Genomic DNA, 15449 nt, shown 5'->3' with positions numbered 1-15449 from the left:
GCATGGTGTGGTGTTCTCCGACGAGTCGCGTTTTCACTTGCGAAATGCTGACGGGCGTCTACGGGTATGGCGTCGACGGGGTGAACGTTATCATCAGGATTGTGTTGTGCAAACCGATCGGTGGGGTGGAGGAAGCATTATGGTGTGGGGAGGGATAAGTTATCACCACAGAACCGCTCTGATTGTTTGTCGTGGCAGAGTGAATGCCCTTTACTACCGTGACAACATTCTTCAGAACAACGTCGTTCCCTTCTTTCACCAGCATCAAGATCTGCACACATTTCAACATGACAATGCACGAGCCCACACTGCACGTGTTTCGATACAGTATCTGGCTAACAACAACATTCCTCTACTTCATTGGCCTGCATTGTCACCAGATTTGTCACCCATCGAACACTTGTGGGATTACATCGGCCAACGCCTCGCACGTCGTCCGCAGATCAACAACCTTGGGGAACTCGACAATGCCTTGCAGCAAGAGTGGAATGCAGTGCCTCAGGACTTTATTCAGAGACTTATCCGTTCAATGAGGAGACGTTGCACAGCTTGTGTTGCTGCTAACGGGGGTCATACACGCTACTGACTTTCCATTTTGACCCCATCTTTATTTCATTGTCAGCTGCATTAAATCTTCACTGTTTTGCTTGATTGTTTTTTGCTTCTTTTCTTTATCAAACATTGGTCTACACAAATATGTAAAATTTACATAGATTGCTCACTTCTGCTCTTAGAAATCCACAATTTTAGGGGTGGTGCGTTTTCAATGATGTTCAGTATATATTCTTGTGAAATTCCGATGTTTTAATTACCTTTCTTGTGTCTTGTTTCAGGTAAGGGCATATTCAGGACACTGGGTCAACTGCACAAAATGAGGACATAATAATATAGGACTTCACTAAACGTGAGAATCCACGAAAATGGCTTTAACACTAACATTTTGGTGCATCGAAACTACCCTAATTGTCAAAACGCTTCACTCACTCACTCAGCCATTCTGGACGTTGGGATTTGATGGCCGCGTTGTATGAGAATACAGTCTGTAACATTCTCTGATATTACACTAAAGTGTTTGACCTGTTTCCAAAGTGTGTTAATAAGATGCCGTTAAGTGTACTGAAGATTTGATTTGGGACGGTTTTATATTGTATCTGTCCACAAGATATGATGACCTACAAAATCCTGATTGTCACCTAATTGTGTGAATGTAGTTGGTGAGTTTCAGATGACTTCAGTGGTCTACATGTTCTAAAATGGGACGGAGTGATAACTCACCTCAAACAAGATTGCCATATGACAAACGAATTTTTCTTACTTCAAACTTAATGGGGATGTGTGCAGACATAATACAGTTGGACATCAGTTGCAATACATTTGTACACAATTTCCACCAGGTCACCTCCGTTCGCAGACAGACGAAACTCGACCGCATTATGTTCTTTGTTACTTTGGTATTCTGTGCAAATATTATCAAAACCAAATGAATTGCTATTAAGAAGTTTGTAGTACATTTCTACTCGGTTCTGAAAGAGCGCAATGGATTCTCACCAAGATCTACTCGTTCTGCGTTTATGTAGGTCTCTCACAGGTGTTACTATGTCAACACTGTGTGCATTACGATATGACACGGTAGGGTATACAGACATGCGTTTTTAACATGTTCTCCATTTGGGATAAAAATTTCTACCTGTGAAACATGAACAAATTTGCATCTGTCTACATGCTGAGTGCTTATTTCCTGCAATTTTCATTGGAAGCAGAACAAGAGTACAATGGGTTGGTAGAGGAGGAAACGAACAAGAAGTTGGGTGAGAAACTGGCTTTAACATGACAGCCAAAAGCTGTGGAACATTTCATCAACTGACACAGGATCTCCGCCTTGATGATCATGAGTCCTACAATTTCTTGAGAATCATCTCACCCATGTTTGATGAAATTCGTGAATGCATCACCCCTTCATTAAATAAAATGACTTTCTTTGTCTACCCTCATTTTTTTCTGTGGAGGCATGGTGATGTCGATGTTTCCATCTTAAAACTGACAACGGAAATAAGAATGAGCTGGGTACTTACTGAAATCAAACCAGGACTTATCTGCTATTACCACTGCACACGCTAGAATCAGAGTGAGAATGTAGTGCGAACGGGAAGAGGTGTCTGAATATGAGCTGGTTGAGCTTAGAAAGAGTTAGAGCTGAGTAGTGCATGTTAAGAACCTGGTAGATACGTCTAATTTAGAACGGATATAAACTAACTAAAGACGGGTTTGAACTGCTTGAAAACGTTCTTCCCAGTCTATACGTACTACCAACTGTCTGGGGATTGGGCACAGATGAGGTAGACATACTGACAACAGTTTATGATCAAACGAGCATCGTCGTTTATGTAATCATTACACGTTCTATCCCGTTCAATCTCTCTTTACACTTATTGTTAAGATAGGTAATGACATCCTAAAAAGTACAAATGTACCTTGTTGTGCCTCGGGCCTACCAACAGGTAGCATGGCCGGACCAACAGAACTCCACCGTTCGTTCGTATGTGCGACAAGACTAGACTTGTTGAGAGGACCGCTGATTTGTCCCAATGTCTAGGTAGTGGTGTGTTATTACCAACAATCTTGACTTCTTTTGCCGTTGACGATCATCTTTGATTCGCTCCCCTACTTTGACCAACTCTTGCCTGGCATACCTGCCCCAAACAGTATCAACCTTAATGCAGTCAGTTCGATTCCGAATTTATGTCAATGCACATCAGCCAAGTCTCCAAATTTTGAAGCAGTTCCCTTTCTGCACATTTGCAATTTTGCCATTCCATTAACTATATGAAGAGCCAGCATTCTCTCCTCTGCTAGCAGGCAATGGAGGACCAAACACTCCCGTTTAAAGTTCCTCTTACAAACCGCATTTGATGTTTTTTCTTGATGTTCCATCTGCATGAGCCATTGTAAAAGGAACACCAGAAATGTCAATGTGCTAATCAGGATTGATGGAAATCCATTCAGTCATTTCTGTATCTTATGAAGTTGTCCCAAAGGACATAATTCACGGCTTCTTGCATGTTGAACAGAGCATAAGGATTAATATCATATGTAGTCAGCTGAACTCCTCCAAGACAAGCTTTTGGTCACCTTTACATCGATTGAATCGATTGAATCTTAAACTGAAAGTCTCCTCTTCTACATTGATTCCTATAAAGTCTGTAAAGCCCAAGGTGAGAAGCTCCACACAACAAATGGGTCACACGAAACAGATGTTCACGAAACAGCCTTTACATCTTGTGGGCAGGTTTCTAATGCTATGTATGTACCAAATAATCTAGTGATGCTTGTAGATGAAGTATTGAAAAAAACTCCCCCCAACATCCAACAGTCTAAAACGTCTTATTGAGCGAGTGCATGTGTGGATACAGCCAATCACGAGGATTCCTTCGCCAGTTGGCCCTGGTTTGAGCATTTGTGATGGTCAGCTTAGCCCTTTTCTGATGTCGAGAGATCCTGCTCCCCGTGGATTGAACTGACATAGAGTAAAAGCAAAAGGTCCGCATGCCAGCAGAGAGATTTATGTCAATGCAAATGAACTGATTTATTGTGCACAGAGACATGCCTTTTTGTATGGCAGGTGATTGCTGGCCGAACAGCTTTGGCTTGTAGATGACTCCAACTCTGACATGATGTAACATATGATATGAAAGAAAGTGAAGAGAAGAGAAACTGTTAATTGTAAGCTTCTGAATGTATCAAAAGTGATTAAGAATTATATGACAGACCACTTTGAATAGCTACAATAGCCGAAGTTATAATTTCTCAAGTTATAATTTCTCAAGAGAGCACTATCAACATTAAAATAGTGTTATATCAATACGTTTGTGCATAAAAAGTATCCTGTAAAACTTTATAGGGGGCAGCTGTACCCCTGCTTCCCCGACCCTGTAGATCCAGAGCTTAGACGCAGTTACCGGCCTTGAAGCATAGTTTTCTAACACTTTGGATGATGTTATTTTATCATCTAGTTTAGGCAAATGACGTTTTCATAAACCATACCATTGAAATTTTGTTCTTTTTCGATTCTGTATAAAACATTTGACATCAAATGAATTGTTTTTTACGTAGCAGAGAACTAAGTTTGCACTGATATGTATAAGTAGTAAAACTACAATGGCGGCCATCTTGGCAGCCATTTTGAATTCTGGGTAATGTAAAACAATAGTTCCATATAACATGCTTTCACTGTAGAAGTAAACAGGAAACAAAAACAACTGATTCTAGTTACAAGAATAATGTAAACTTTCAATAAACAAATCACCACCACACATTTCCAGGAAAAGTCAAAGAATCGCTAAAATCCCCTGTCTCAAAGAATAAGTTGTGAAGCATTTTATTACCACGACATGACCATACATAATTACTTGTGTTGTGTCCAAGCCACCACTCTAGAAGAGACACGTGCCAAAAAACATTAAAAGTATCAACACTGTAAATGGACACATTCGGTGTTAATTTTACATTTCTCCAGATTATTACTGAGCTGAGGCCCTGGCTTCTGGGTTCCGTTGGGAAGGTATTCTTCAGTCAATAGTCCATGTTCCATTTGACCTTCATTTTATATACTGAAAAACAAAATTAGACTTATCAACTGACAAAAAATGATGACATTTTAGCCTTGTGGATTAAGAACAAGGTCCTAACTTTTGGAGTAACAATTATAAGGGAGAAAACTTAACTAACTGATAAAATTGCAAATCTAATTTCGTTTACGAACCTTAACACCACCTTTCAGAATGGTAGGAAAGGAATGCGAGAAGCCTTCTCCCTTGACTGACACGGTTACGAGGCGGCTGCAATAAGAAAATCACCAAGAACATATCATGCTACACATGTACAGGGGTGTGAAAAGATTATAATGTGATAATTGATATTCTGGTATGACTGATGTTGCAATCGTTTTATGTCATTTAACCAAATCAGTTAAGATTACGGTTAAGGCGCCGGAGCCACTCACCCGTCAAAACGATAAAGATATTTCATATTTTTTTATTTACTGGAAACCAGAAGCCTACAAGTTGAAATGAAATAAGTCAATAGGAGATAAGCACACTGTGTTAGAAAATCAGTGGTATATAGCGAAATTGTGATACAAGGGCCCGTACAGTGAGGTTTTAAATAGAAAAATTAGAGCTACTAGTGTACTACCATGCTTGGCTATCACTCTGGGCATGTTTAGATCAGAAATTTGTCATTGATGCAATGATTATCGTGTGCTTCCTGTTAAGTGACCATTCGATAAGGTATGAAACGTTGCAATTTTGGTTACCGGAAGTGTTGAGGTCTCGCAAAGTGTCTCGACCTACGTACGGTCTCGATTTAACTTTTTATTTCCCCGCTAGGTTTCCGTATTGTATTTACCTTGACGTTAAGATGTGCTTTTCCTGATTCCCATAGGCTATGCCAAGGCAGTCGTCTTTGACGGCTGCAATTTCCTTGTCTTGTTTTAAGTTGTGCATCAGGACAGTTCGTGGATTTGGTCCACAGTAGAAGAGATAATACGCTGGAAAAATGAAACATTGATGCGTTGGGTAATGAGACATTATACTGGGGAAACAAATATGGGAACACAAAATACAGCGATAAGACCCGGGTTCGATCCCCAGAAGAGGCACCTAAGTTCTGGTCCCGAGGTGGGCAGATTTGCGCAGTCTCCTTGGGTACATTGTCTCAGTTCACCCAGCTGTGAAATGGATACATGTAAGGATGTGTTGGCAATGTGGCTGTTTAGTCCTTCTATTCAAATTTGGTGATGAAAACTGGAAAATATTTAAGGAACACTTGAATTTCCTTGTGTTCCTTTATATGTTTCTCTCAGCATGTTTCCAACTGTATCTGACATCACTCCGATATTGTCACGACATAAGATAAACGGTGTTAGAAAAGTGTAGAAAAGATAAATATCTGTAGGCAAATACACGCAGCATAGGTTATCATGTTTGTTTCATTGGTAGTATTCAGCCATAGTCCAGCTTGTGGACGCGGTTGTAAACAATCGACCAGACAATCTTGTGGTCACCATGGCAGGCATCGGTCTAACCTATACGATGATGTGTCAACCAAGTCAGCGAGCCTGACCAACCTATTCGTTTGCTTAAAACCCGTTCTAACCCGGATCCTCATGGGTACACGGGTAGTAATTCGAGGGATTAGTTCTCCTGTTAATGATTTCAAGTTTGAAGACTTAAATAAATAAACCTAGGGTAGCGCACACTGGCTTATGTTTAACACCGGAAGTAAAATATTTCCTCTTTTGAATATGATCTCTATATTTGTCCTCATATGGCAACCGTTAGGCTAACCGTTATGTTCTGCTAATCCTTGATGCACTAACCTTGTTCAGGCGGTCGTATATTACCTACCTTGATTTTAATGTACATTACAAACAAATATCGACAGGGAAAGGGTCAGGAAAGATTTGGGGGCATAACTCTGTAGAAGAAGGCAAAAGGTATTGGGTATTTGATCATCACCTGTTGTCTTGAATATCGAAGGTGTCTAAAACGATTTCCTGATAGCTATCAAACACAGAACAATATCCACTCCTAATAACTCAGCTCTTCATAGGATGACGAGAAATTCTGACGAGACAGATTGTCTACCCAACAAATCTCCCCAGCACGATCCAATCATAACACATTGATATGAAAGCTACTTTAATGTTTGACAAATCTTTCAACCAGTGAAGATCCGAATTAGAATCGGTCTTCAGGTACATATGCTTGTCGTAAGAGGCGACTAACGGTTTGTTGGCTTGTTGCTTGAGTAACATATCCTTGTCGTAAGAGGCGACTAACGGTTTGCTGGATTGTTGCTTGAGTAACATATGTTTGTAGTGACTTCGCTGACACATCATACTATCCAAATTGTGTCATTGCTGTTAACCCTAATCATTGGACTGTCTGGTCCAGATTGTTAACAGACCATCGACAAGTAGTTCGGACATTGCTAAGTGCGGAGTGATACAACAAATCCAAGACAAGTGTTCCAGTATTCACAGTGGAAAACATATCTGCTTTTGAGCCTTTTTTCACCAGACACATAAAGAAATATGATAGAGAACCTCCACCAGTCGAAATAATATAACAGCTACAAGCATACAAATCAATACAAATTACTGCAGATGGTAGCGTGGGTGAGTATAAGTACAAGTTTGAAGGTAATATGACATAAATAAATAACACATGGGTATAGATTCCGAAATAGGCCTTGTCTGAGAATCTAGGTTAAAAAATTATCTTCTTGCAACTGCACAAATTTCAGTTCAATGAATGAGTTGAAGAGTACACTAGACAGCAGACTAGTGTATCACCACCGTAGAGGATGTGTTCGTTGCAGACGTGGTCAATACCTGGGGCTTTTCCATGTTTGAGAGCTGTCATTGCCGTTAATATTCCTCTGTATGAAATGCATGGGATGTGCACTGGTGTACCGTGGCCTGTTATCGGCATAGACTCAACAAGGTTATAGTTGTTGGTGTCAAACCTATTATACCCCCTGGAAGCTTCCAGATTATTAGTGACTCCAAGTATAAATACAGCAAGAGGCGAACCGCCGCCTTCTTAAGGTAACACTATTTAACACTGCGGTGGACTATGACACACAACACATGAGTTGATAACAATCCACACACACACACACACACACACACACACACACACACACACACAAACAAACAAACAACTGGTTTCTTACCGCCTATGGTGACTGTAAAACTGTCCATGGTCTGAGCAGAATAGACTGTACGTTTCCTACCTCCTCTGTATGAAATCCTCATGAGGTGCGCCATGTGTGTTGGTTGTTCCACCCAGTAGACATATCTGATACATAGGTAGAGATAAATTGAGCATACACTTGTCAAGGTGTCTCCAGTTTATACACCCGTGAAGATCCGGGTTAGAACTGATCAGTAACTCATGCGTGTCGTAAGAGGCAACCAACGGCATAGGGTGGTCTAGCACGTTAACTTGTTTGACACATGTCATCGTTTCCCAGTTGGTCAATGCTCACGTTGTTGAGCAATGGATTGTCTGGGTTATTTACAGACAGTCGCCATACAGCTGTAATATTGCTGAGAGGGTCGTAAAACTATACTCACTCATTCATTCCAGTTTCCAGCTATGTTTGTCGCCCTTAGCAATTCTCGAGCTATATGAAGGTGGTCTGTAAGTAATCGACTCTGATCCAAACAACCCTGCAATCAACATCATTGGCATCGGTCTACCCAGCTGGGATGTGATGACAATTGTCAACCAAGTGCGCAAACCTGATCACACTGTCCCATCAGTCGCTTTTTACGACAGGCATATTTCTCTTGAGTGTTTGGGGCATGGAAGCTATAGCATATCACACATGACTCACTATTTATCTTGAGTGTTTGGGGCATGGAAGCTATAGAATATCACACATGACTCACTATTTATCTTGAGTGTTTGGGGCATGGGGCATGGAAGCTATAGCATATCACACATGACTCACTATTTATCTTAAGCGGTTGGGGCATGGAAGTGCATGATGTGACCAAGACCATTTCTGATCTTCCCTGACTAGTGTAGCATGAATATTGCTAAAGGCTAAATAGAAATCTTAACAATTGCATTTTTGATTGCATGTCCCATTGTAAACTACCGGGCGAAAAAAGGTTGTCACAGATTTCTCTTGACCAAAAAAATAGAAAGGTACGTGAAATTTATGCTGAAGTCCTCTGTAATACTGGTATTAATTTTGCCGTAATTCATTAAGAAAGAACTAAGAGGTTAAAACGAAAACTCCATTCACAAAGTGTATAATGAGTCGCATAATGAGCCACACATCCATGAATACCAACACGCAGATGACGTCAGCTGGAATCTGTTTCAGTCCAAGAGAATCTGTTGACGTTCCTGTCTACACGCTGGAGGTGTGTTTCATGTGTGGAGAACGCGCTGTCAAGGGCGATACGTTGACGATAGCATTGTGCAGGTATTCTCGAACAAGACAAGGTGAAGCGTTTTTGTGTTGTCATTCAGCATAATGTCTCATCTTGACTGTTGTAGAATAAACGGTGCATCAAAAGGTCTCAACATTTTATTCCTGTATCGCTGGGCATTCAGATTTCCTCGGATGTAAACATGTCTTTTTGTTCTCTGGCCACACACCATGACGTCTCTTACATCAAACGGATGAAGTTCTTGAACGCAGTTTGACGCCATTGGCAGTCGCTCTTCTCTTCGTCGAAAAACACGAACTCTGCCGGTTTTTCTGAACCGAGTGAACTGACATTCGTCCGTAAAGAGTACTCTCTCCCAGCTATGTCTCTGCCACCGACGTACAGTTCATGCCCACTGCAGTCTGTGTTGACGGTGTATACGAGTCAAGTCTTTTCCAAGGAAGCGTCGATCGACTGGTAGTCGAAGGGCCGTTCGACCGCTGTGTCTTTGTGCTGTCGTCACCGTTGACGTCGCCGTGATCAATCTGTTCCGGGGGTGGATCTGCCGGGTATAGCAGTTTTCGACCGTTGTCGTCCCTAAGTCTCTCTGCTCTTTGGCAGTCTTGGGTCTGGCCTATTGGCTGGTAACGGTTTACCAATTTGCTGATGGTGGCGTGAATGCAGTTGTAGGTTCTCGCTAGCTTACGTTGCGAAGCCCCCTTATTGCCAATACCGATCTTCCTGTATCGTTGTGTTTGCGTAAGTCTTGGCATATTTGTGTTATGTTTTTGATCAATGCATGCTTCCCCTGTCAAACAACAGTATTTATGAAAAGAATTCACCCACGTTTTTCACGTTTTGAAAAATGCACAATTTTTTAACAGCTACTTTGTTCTCTCGACCATGCTTTTGTCGAATGTTTTCTGCTTGGCTTCAAGCCTATAATAGCGTTTTTGCATGTTAAGAATTAATATGAAAGCAAAAAACCTCTTTTGCCCGGTAGTGTATTACAACCAACAAACTTGCCTTTGTTGTTCATCCAGCTGGACGTGGTAAGGATGAGAGATACGGGCAATTGCTTCCTTGAGTGAACTGCTCGAATACTGGAAAGACAACTTGTATATATGTCTGCTAGTTAATATGAATGTTTCATTTGAACCCCTCCTGACCTTTCGAAGACTATCTGAAAGAACAATCAAACTGTTTATTAAATTTGGTATAAGTATACCTGGTACTTTAACTACTTCCAGTGTAACGTTCAAGCTAATATATGTTTCATCTATTCTGACAAAGAGAACATGAATCAACTCTCGTCATCATTCACATCATTGACGATGAAGATAAACCTCTAATCAATTACTTTATTAAGTGATTACGTTAACATAAAATGCAGAGGTAATTGTAATTCCAAATCATTCTGTCTGCAGGGATTCACTTGTCGGCTCGGGGGACAGAGCGTTAAACCTATTATTCAATATTGTCTGCAAGGATTGTCTGCGTCATATCGAGGATAGACCGTATGCCCTTTCATACAATAAAGAGACTGTCTCTGTCGTCTCCGGGATAGAGAGCGTCTGCTCTTTCATTTAGTACTATCTGGACGGACTGTCTGCCTTCTGAGGGATATAGCATCTGTCCCGTCAGTCATATACACAAAGAAACACATTAACCTCTTTTAATCAACATCCGCCCCCAAAACCTACCTCGTTCCCTCCACCGATAGGACGAGACGTCTCCTTTGGTGAGATTTGGCTTAAAGGGAGTTGACATAATGCTCCATCGGCAAACCCATAAGATTTTACGATCTCTGGTAGAGTATTCAATATCTTTTAAAACGTCGGCTTCAGGATAAGCATATTTGGTATGGCGCTGATTAGGCCCTTCCTTCAGTTTGTACACCACCCTGTTTCCTACGTCAAGTACCAGAATAAACGATGCGTTTCTGTAGTGTCTCCCTAGAAAAGAAAAAAATATAATAACAATTGAATGATACTACAGAATTGTTTTGTTGCCTAACGGCACATTCCGCAATCAGTCGAAGTTGTGCCTTGAATGGGTGACCGTGTTTTAGAGCTTGACTGCGAAGAGTTTCTGGGACTTAGGGTTGGTCCTACAAGATAGCACACGTGACACATCCTCTCTTCTCATCCACCATTGAATGGGTACCCGTGGGTTAAGTCATATGACCTTGTCGTGCATCAAAGGCATATTGAGTTAACCGTGGAAATGGTGTCTTAGCATGCACATGTGTGTATATACAGGCGCTTTGTGTATTAGTGCGTTTTACAGACTGAGATGAAAATGCAACAGAGAGTCTCAGGGTTTGAGTGATCCTGGCACAACCAGGCTGGTAAGGTTCATCATGAGCTCAGGGCCCTTGCCCCTTCTACACACAGCCCTGTGGTCGCCTCTTACAAGCAACAAGGATTTGCTGTGGCCTATTCTAATTCGCAAATCCCCAGACAGGGACGGGGAACCTTAACTTTGCGTAACAGGTATTGTGAAATATATATGTTAAATTTGGGATTACACATATGTCAGTAAGCTGTTAGGTAGAGGGTTGAGTCCTTTCCGGGCTTCCAACCGTATCTTGGTCAGGCACCTAATCACCAGTAAAGGCAGTGATGTAACCCACAAAGCCACCACGGCTTCGAAAAAAAACCTGTGGAACTCTTAGAACTGGCAGTCCTTGAATACACGTTTAACCAATGTTACCTGGCAAGGCTACCGCGTCCGAAATCAACATTATACATGTGGTTCTGTTTAGAAAGTGCTCTGGTGAGGCGGGTGATATTTGGGATTACACTTTCTGATTGAAGTACAGGTTCTAAAACAGTATACGTACCTGTCACAATTGGTTTTGTAGGCTTTCGGATCTTTTGAGAAAGATCATACTTTTGGCGGGATGTTGTGTTTTGTGTACTATGGTTTATCTGGAAAAACGAAATAACCTACTGTTTACAATCTAAGGAGCATGAATACGCCATAAACCCTTTCCACAGCCATCCCTGCTAAAAGGAGGGTTGTACAATTCTGACAAAATGAGGAGAATGTGTTTAGGTCATGGTGCCAGAGGTTCGCTAAACGATGCAAGTAAATGCAAGACTACAAACAGTTTGATTTCATTTGTGACCGATGAATTGCTCACACAAAATCTAATAATTGCAACAGAACCAAATTTTGCACAGTTACTAGATATCGACAGAGGAACTCAAATTATGTATTTCTCAATTTTGAACACCCGAATAAAAAAGTTACTTAACACCATTATTTTGTTGTGCTTTTCGCTATTTGGTACAAGTGGCTATCTCTTCCTGCTAGGACAGCAAGCGTGTATGGTGAAATTTCACTTTCACACGGGCAACTCGCACACCTACATGCCTGATTGTACCTGCAAAGTTGTATAATGTAGACAACAATGGCTGGTGATGATGAAATATTGCTCAACTTAAAAGGAAATTTGGAAAGTTGAATTAATCCCTAATGCCATGCAGCCTTGTGAGGAGCATGTTTTGTCGCCCACAGTGGAGTAAATATCCCGGTGAAATTAGTTTGATGAACCACAACATAACCGCTGTTTGTCTTACTACCTGAATATGAACGTGATATTTACTGTAAGATCAAACCACTTCCTGTGATAAACAGAAAGTGCAATGTCTTTAGATGAATACATTACAAATATGTCAAAGACCAGCATGGTATAATGAAACATTCCCGCGGAACTCATATTTAATCATAAAACGTCAAATACTGCTACAAATACATAAACTTTGTGAAACAGGTTTCATTTTCGCGTTGTCTTGTTTTTAAGGGCCAGTCTTTAACGCTCTGATCTTGATGATGTCGTTTGATATTATCAGCCATAATGTATCCATCATTTCGATGGCCAAGCGATCTGTAGTTCAATCACACACAAAGAATAATAAAATTATAGTAAAATGACCATTAATTGAATTAAATTAAGAAAAAAAACTTAAAGCATTTGACGTTTACATGGGTCGATAAATTTAAGTTAGATTAAATTCAGACAAAAACGTAAAGCATTTCGTAATTACATAGGTAAATTGAATTAAATCAAATTATATTAAACTCAGACAAAACCGTTAAGTATTTCATGATCACATTTACTTAGGGCAGCTTAAATAAAGCATTTGTTGGTGATGAAAACTGTTGTTCGAAAAGGCCTCACTCCAAATGCCTTCAAATTCCATACCGTACACATTCAAATAACATTCACCTTTCTCCTGCCAGAGTTTTCCCAAAGGCTTAGCTCGGCATGATCACCTCGAGTTGTGAAACACTGTATGTATTCAGAAGTTGCCAGAGTTATTTCCAGATTTACTATCAACGTATCGACAACACAGGATAGATCTGAAGTCCATTCTGACGTCATGTTGGTAACTGCAGTCTTTTCGCCAAATCTTCTATAGTGGAAGTATTTCATAAAACGGGCCACACAGGTTACATGCCAGACCGCGGTGATATAGAGACAAACAATAATCTTCCCTGGCAGTGTCATTATTGTGTATGTCAAACTCTTGCTGAGTCCTATAAAACCCCTCTTATTATAAAGAGAAAGTTCGAAGAAAGCTGGAAACAACACAAAAATGACCCAGCTTCAGATTCCTTAAATTCTCTACTTGCAGGTGTACATCTCACCGCATATCTGCAAATAAAAATCGGCAATGAAAAAGTTTGACAAGAATTGAAAAGAATATCCTACGATGATTTTAGAATGTGTTAAAATTGATGTGAGAAAGAGGAGAAAACAATGATCCATGTAGAGCTTCAGCAACCGCTCTGAACAGTCCGGTCCGAGTCTTGCGGACTGTGTGGACACTTTGTTAAGGGGACGAAGTCAAGAGGACGTTGAGCCATAGAGACGAATGTGATCGGATATATCTGTATCCAAGTTTCACTCGGATACTTCAACAATACGGTACTTCTGGTGACAGTCAAATGAGTGTTTGAGAGAGAAGTGGAAGAAGTGAAATCGGGTCCCTTGCAAGATTAGAAAGAAGAAATGTATTGTATTTTAATTAGTGCTACATTTCGATTTACAAACACGCGAGTGAGTGAGCGAATTTATTATCAAGCCGCACTCAGCAAGATTTCAGACATATGGCGGCGGACTGTAAATATTCGTGTCTCGACAGACAATCATGTGCATCGTGTGCATCGTGTGCATCAGTTGGAATACGATGAAATGTATCACCAAGTCCGCGCGCCTGAGCACCAGATCCCGACACAAGACCATTAAAAGTATAAATGAGTTAGAATGACGTGCAAATTAAATACATTCAGGTACAATTGTCAAAAACACATATTCACATGAACCAAGCGCTTTATACATGAACATACAAGCACATTGCCACCGGTGGCATCATGTGCACATTTCCCAATCACGAAAACCTCCAGATACATACCGAGACTATCCAGTGTACGATGTACGGTGTCGTTGTCTGAACGGCTGCGCGTACAATCAGAGAGAGTGGGTTTACATCGGCAGTATTTCCGACTAAACACATAAATTTCACTTTCAAAGTTTCCATTATGGTGATGAATTCTTAAAACAATTACCGCTTTGGCTACTCGGGGATATCACATTAGGAAAATACGACCAATGTGTGGTCCATTTTCACCATGAAACGGTTTCATCCGGTTTCATCTCACTGAACTTGTGGGTCAGTTCAAGCAGATTTTGTCGATAAATCATCAAAACATAGCTCATGCATTACGATCACCTTTAACTCGTTAAATCAATAAAGGAAATGGAATACTGAATAGTAAATTCAGCTTGTAACCCAACACAGAAAATATATTTGACCGTCATCATAAATTCCCTTGTACTTGGCAACACTGAGACATCAAAATACTTGAAATGGGGTGAACAGCGCGTTGCTACTGTCAATAAAGATTTGGTGAATATCAAATTCGGGTTGCTGTTGAACTGTTTATTGTTTTCTGGACATAGTTATATTTGCCGGTGGACAAATTGGACAGTTGTACTATTTAATTGAATACCTTTGTTTCTGACGGGACAGCCATGTTCCACCTAAATGGCATGAATAGAATCAGCCATATGCAGTTAAACCTTAGAATCATATTTTTGATTGCGTTTGCTGCTATCGAAAACGTGCACTGTTCATTTCGTTTCTCTAGTTTTCGAAGTTTCCGTGTTTCTGACGAATTAACTTCACAACTACACAAGTCGTACTCGTGTGTCACTGAACTTGATTGTCTTATTGACAGTTTGACACGGGAAAATGAAATGGTTCTTAACACACTGGCCTTCATACAGTGTTACTGCCCAGGAATTCGACACCGTGTTAAATTCTCAGGAAGGAATGAGAGTTCTTGGAAAATGTTGCATTCTGGAAAAGGATTGTGGCAGGTAGTGTATTACTGGCATTTAATTCTTGTCCGTGAATATTTGGCATCAATGCGTTCTCAGATCGTCAGCTAGAGTGAGTGAGTGAATTTTACGCCGCTTTTAGCA

At 40.6% G+C, this 15449-nt stretch overlaps 1 protein-coding gene across 1 annotated transcript; it reads right to left on the bottom strand.

The window, feature by feature from the left end:
- Positions 1–4741: 4741 nt before the first annotated feature.
- On the bottom strand, positions 4742–13394 carry LOC137271760 (uncharacterized). The gene is made up of 8 exons (XM_067804164.1): positions 13293–13394; positions 11796–11883; positions 10654–10905; positions 9977–10133; positions 9195–9338; positions 7798–7862; positions 5404–5545; positions 4742–4835 (listed from the first exon to the last, which is right to left on the bottom strand). The coding sequence occupies exons 1-8, from the start codon at positions 13392–13394 to the stop codon at positions 4742–4744; spliced, it is 1044 nt and encodes a 347-aa protein (XP_067660265.1).
- Between the last annotated feature and the right edge of the window lie 2055 nt (positions 13395–15449).

Source organism: Haliotis asinina, chromosome 2 (genome assembly GCF_037392515.1).
Source record: "Haliotis asinina isolate JCU_RB_2024 chromosome 2, JCU_Hal_asi_v2, whole genome shotgun sequence".
In the NCBI taxonomy this organism is placed as follows: domain Eukaryota; kingdom Metazoa; phylum Mollusca; class Gastropoda; order Lepetellida; family Haliotidae; genus Haliotis; species Haliotis asinina.
Note: the sequence above shows the minus strand (reverse complement) of the source record. Positions and strands in the feature narration are given on the sequence as shown.

Excerpts from the sequence above, each read along its gene's own strand:
- LOC137271760 (XM_067804164.1), bottom strand. The coding sequence starts at position 13,394 with ATGAAATACTTCCACTATAGAAGATTTGGCGAAAAGACTGCAGTTACC. Across the intron at positions 10,134-10,653 it reads CTATCGGTGGAGGGAACGAG|ATAGTCTTCGAAAGGTCAGG; the intron begins GTAGGTTTTGGG and ends TTGTTCTTTCAG. Across the intron at positions 9,339-9,976 it reads CAGCTGGATGAACAACAAAG|AGACATAGCTGGGAGAGAGT; the intron begins GCAAGTTTGTTG and ends CGTCGGTGGCAG.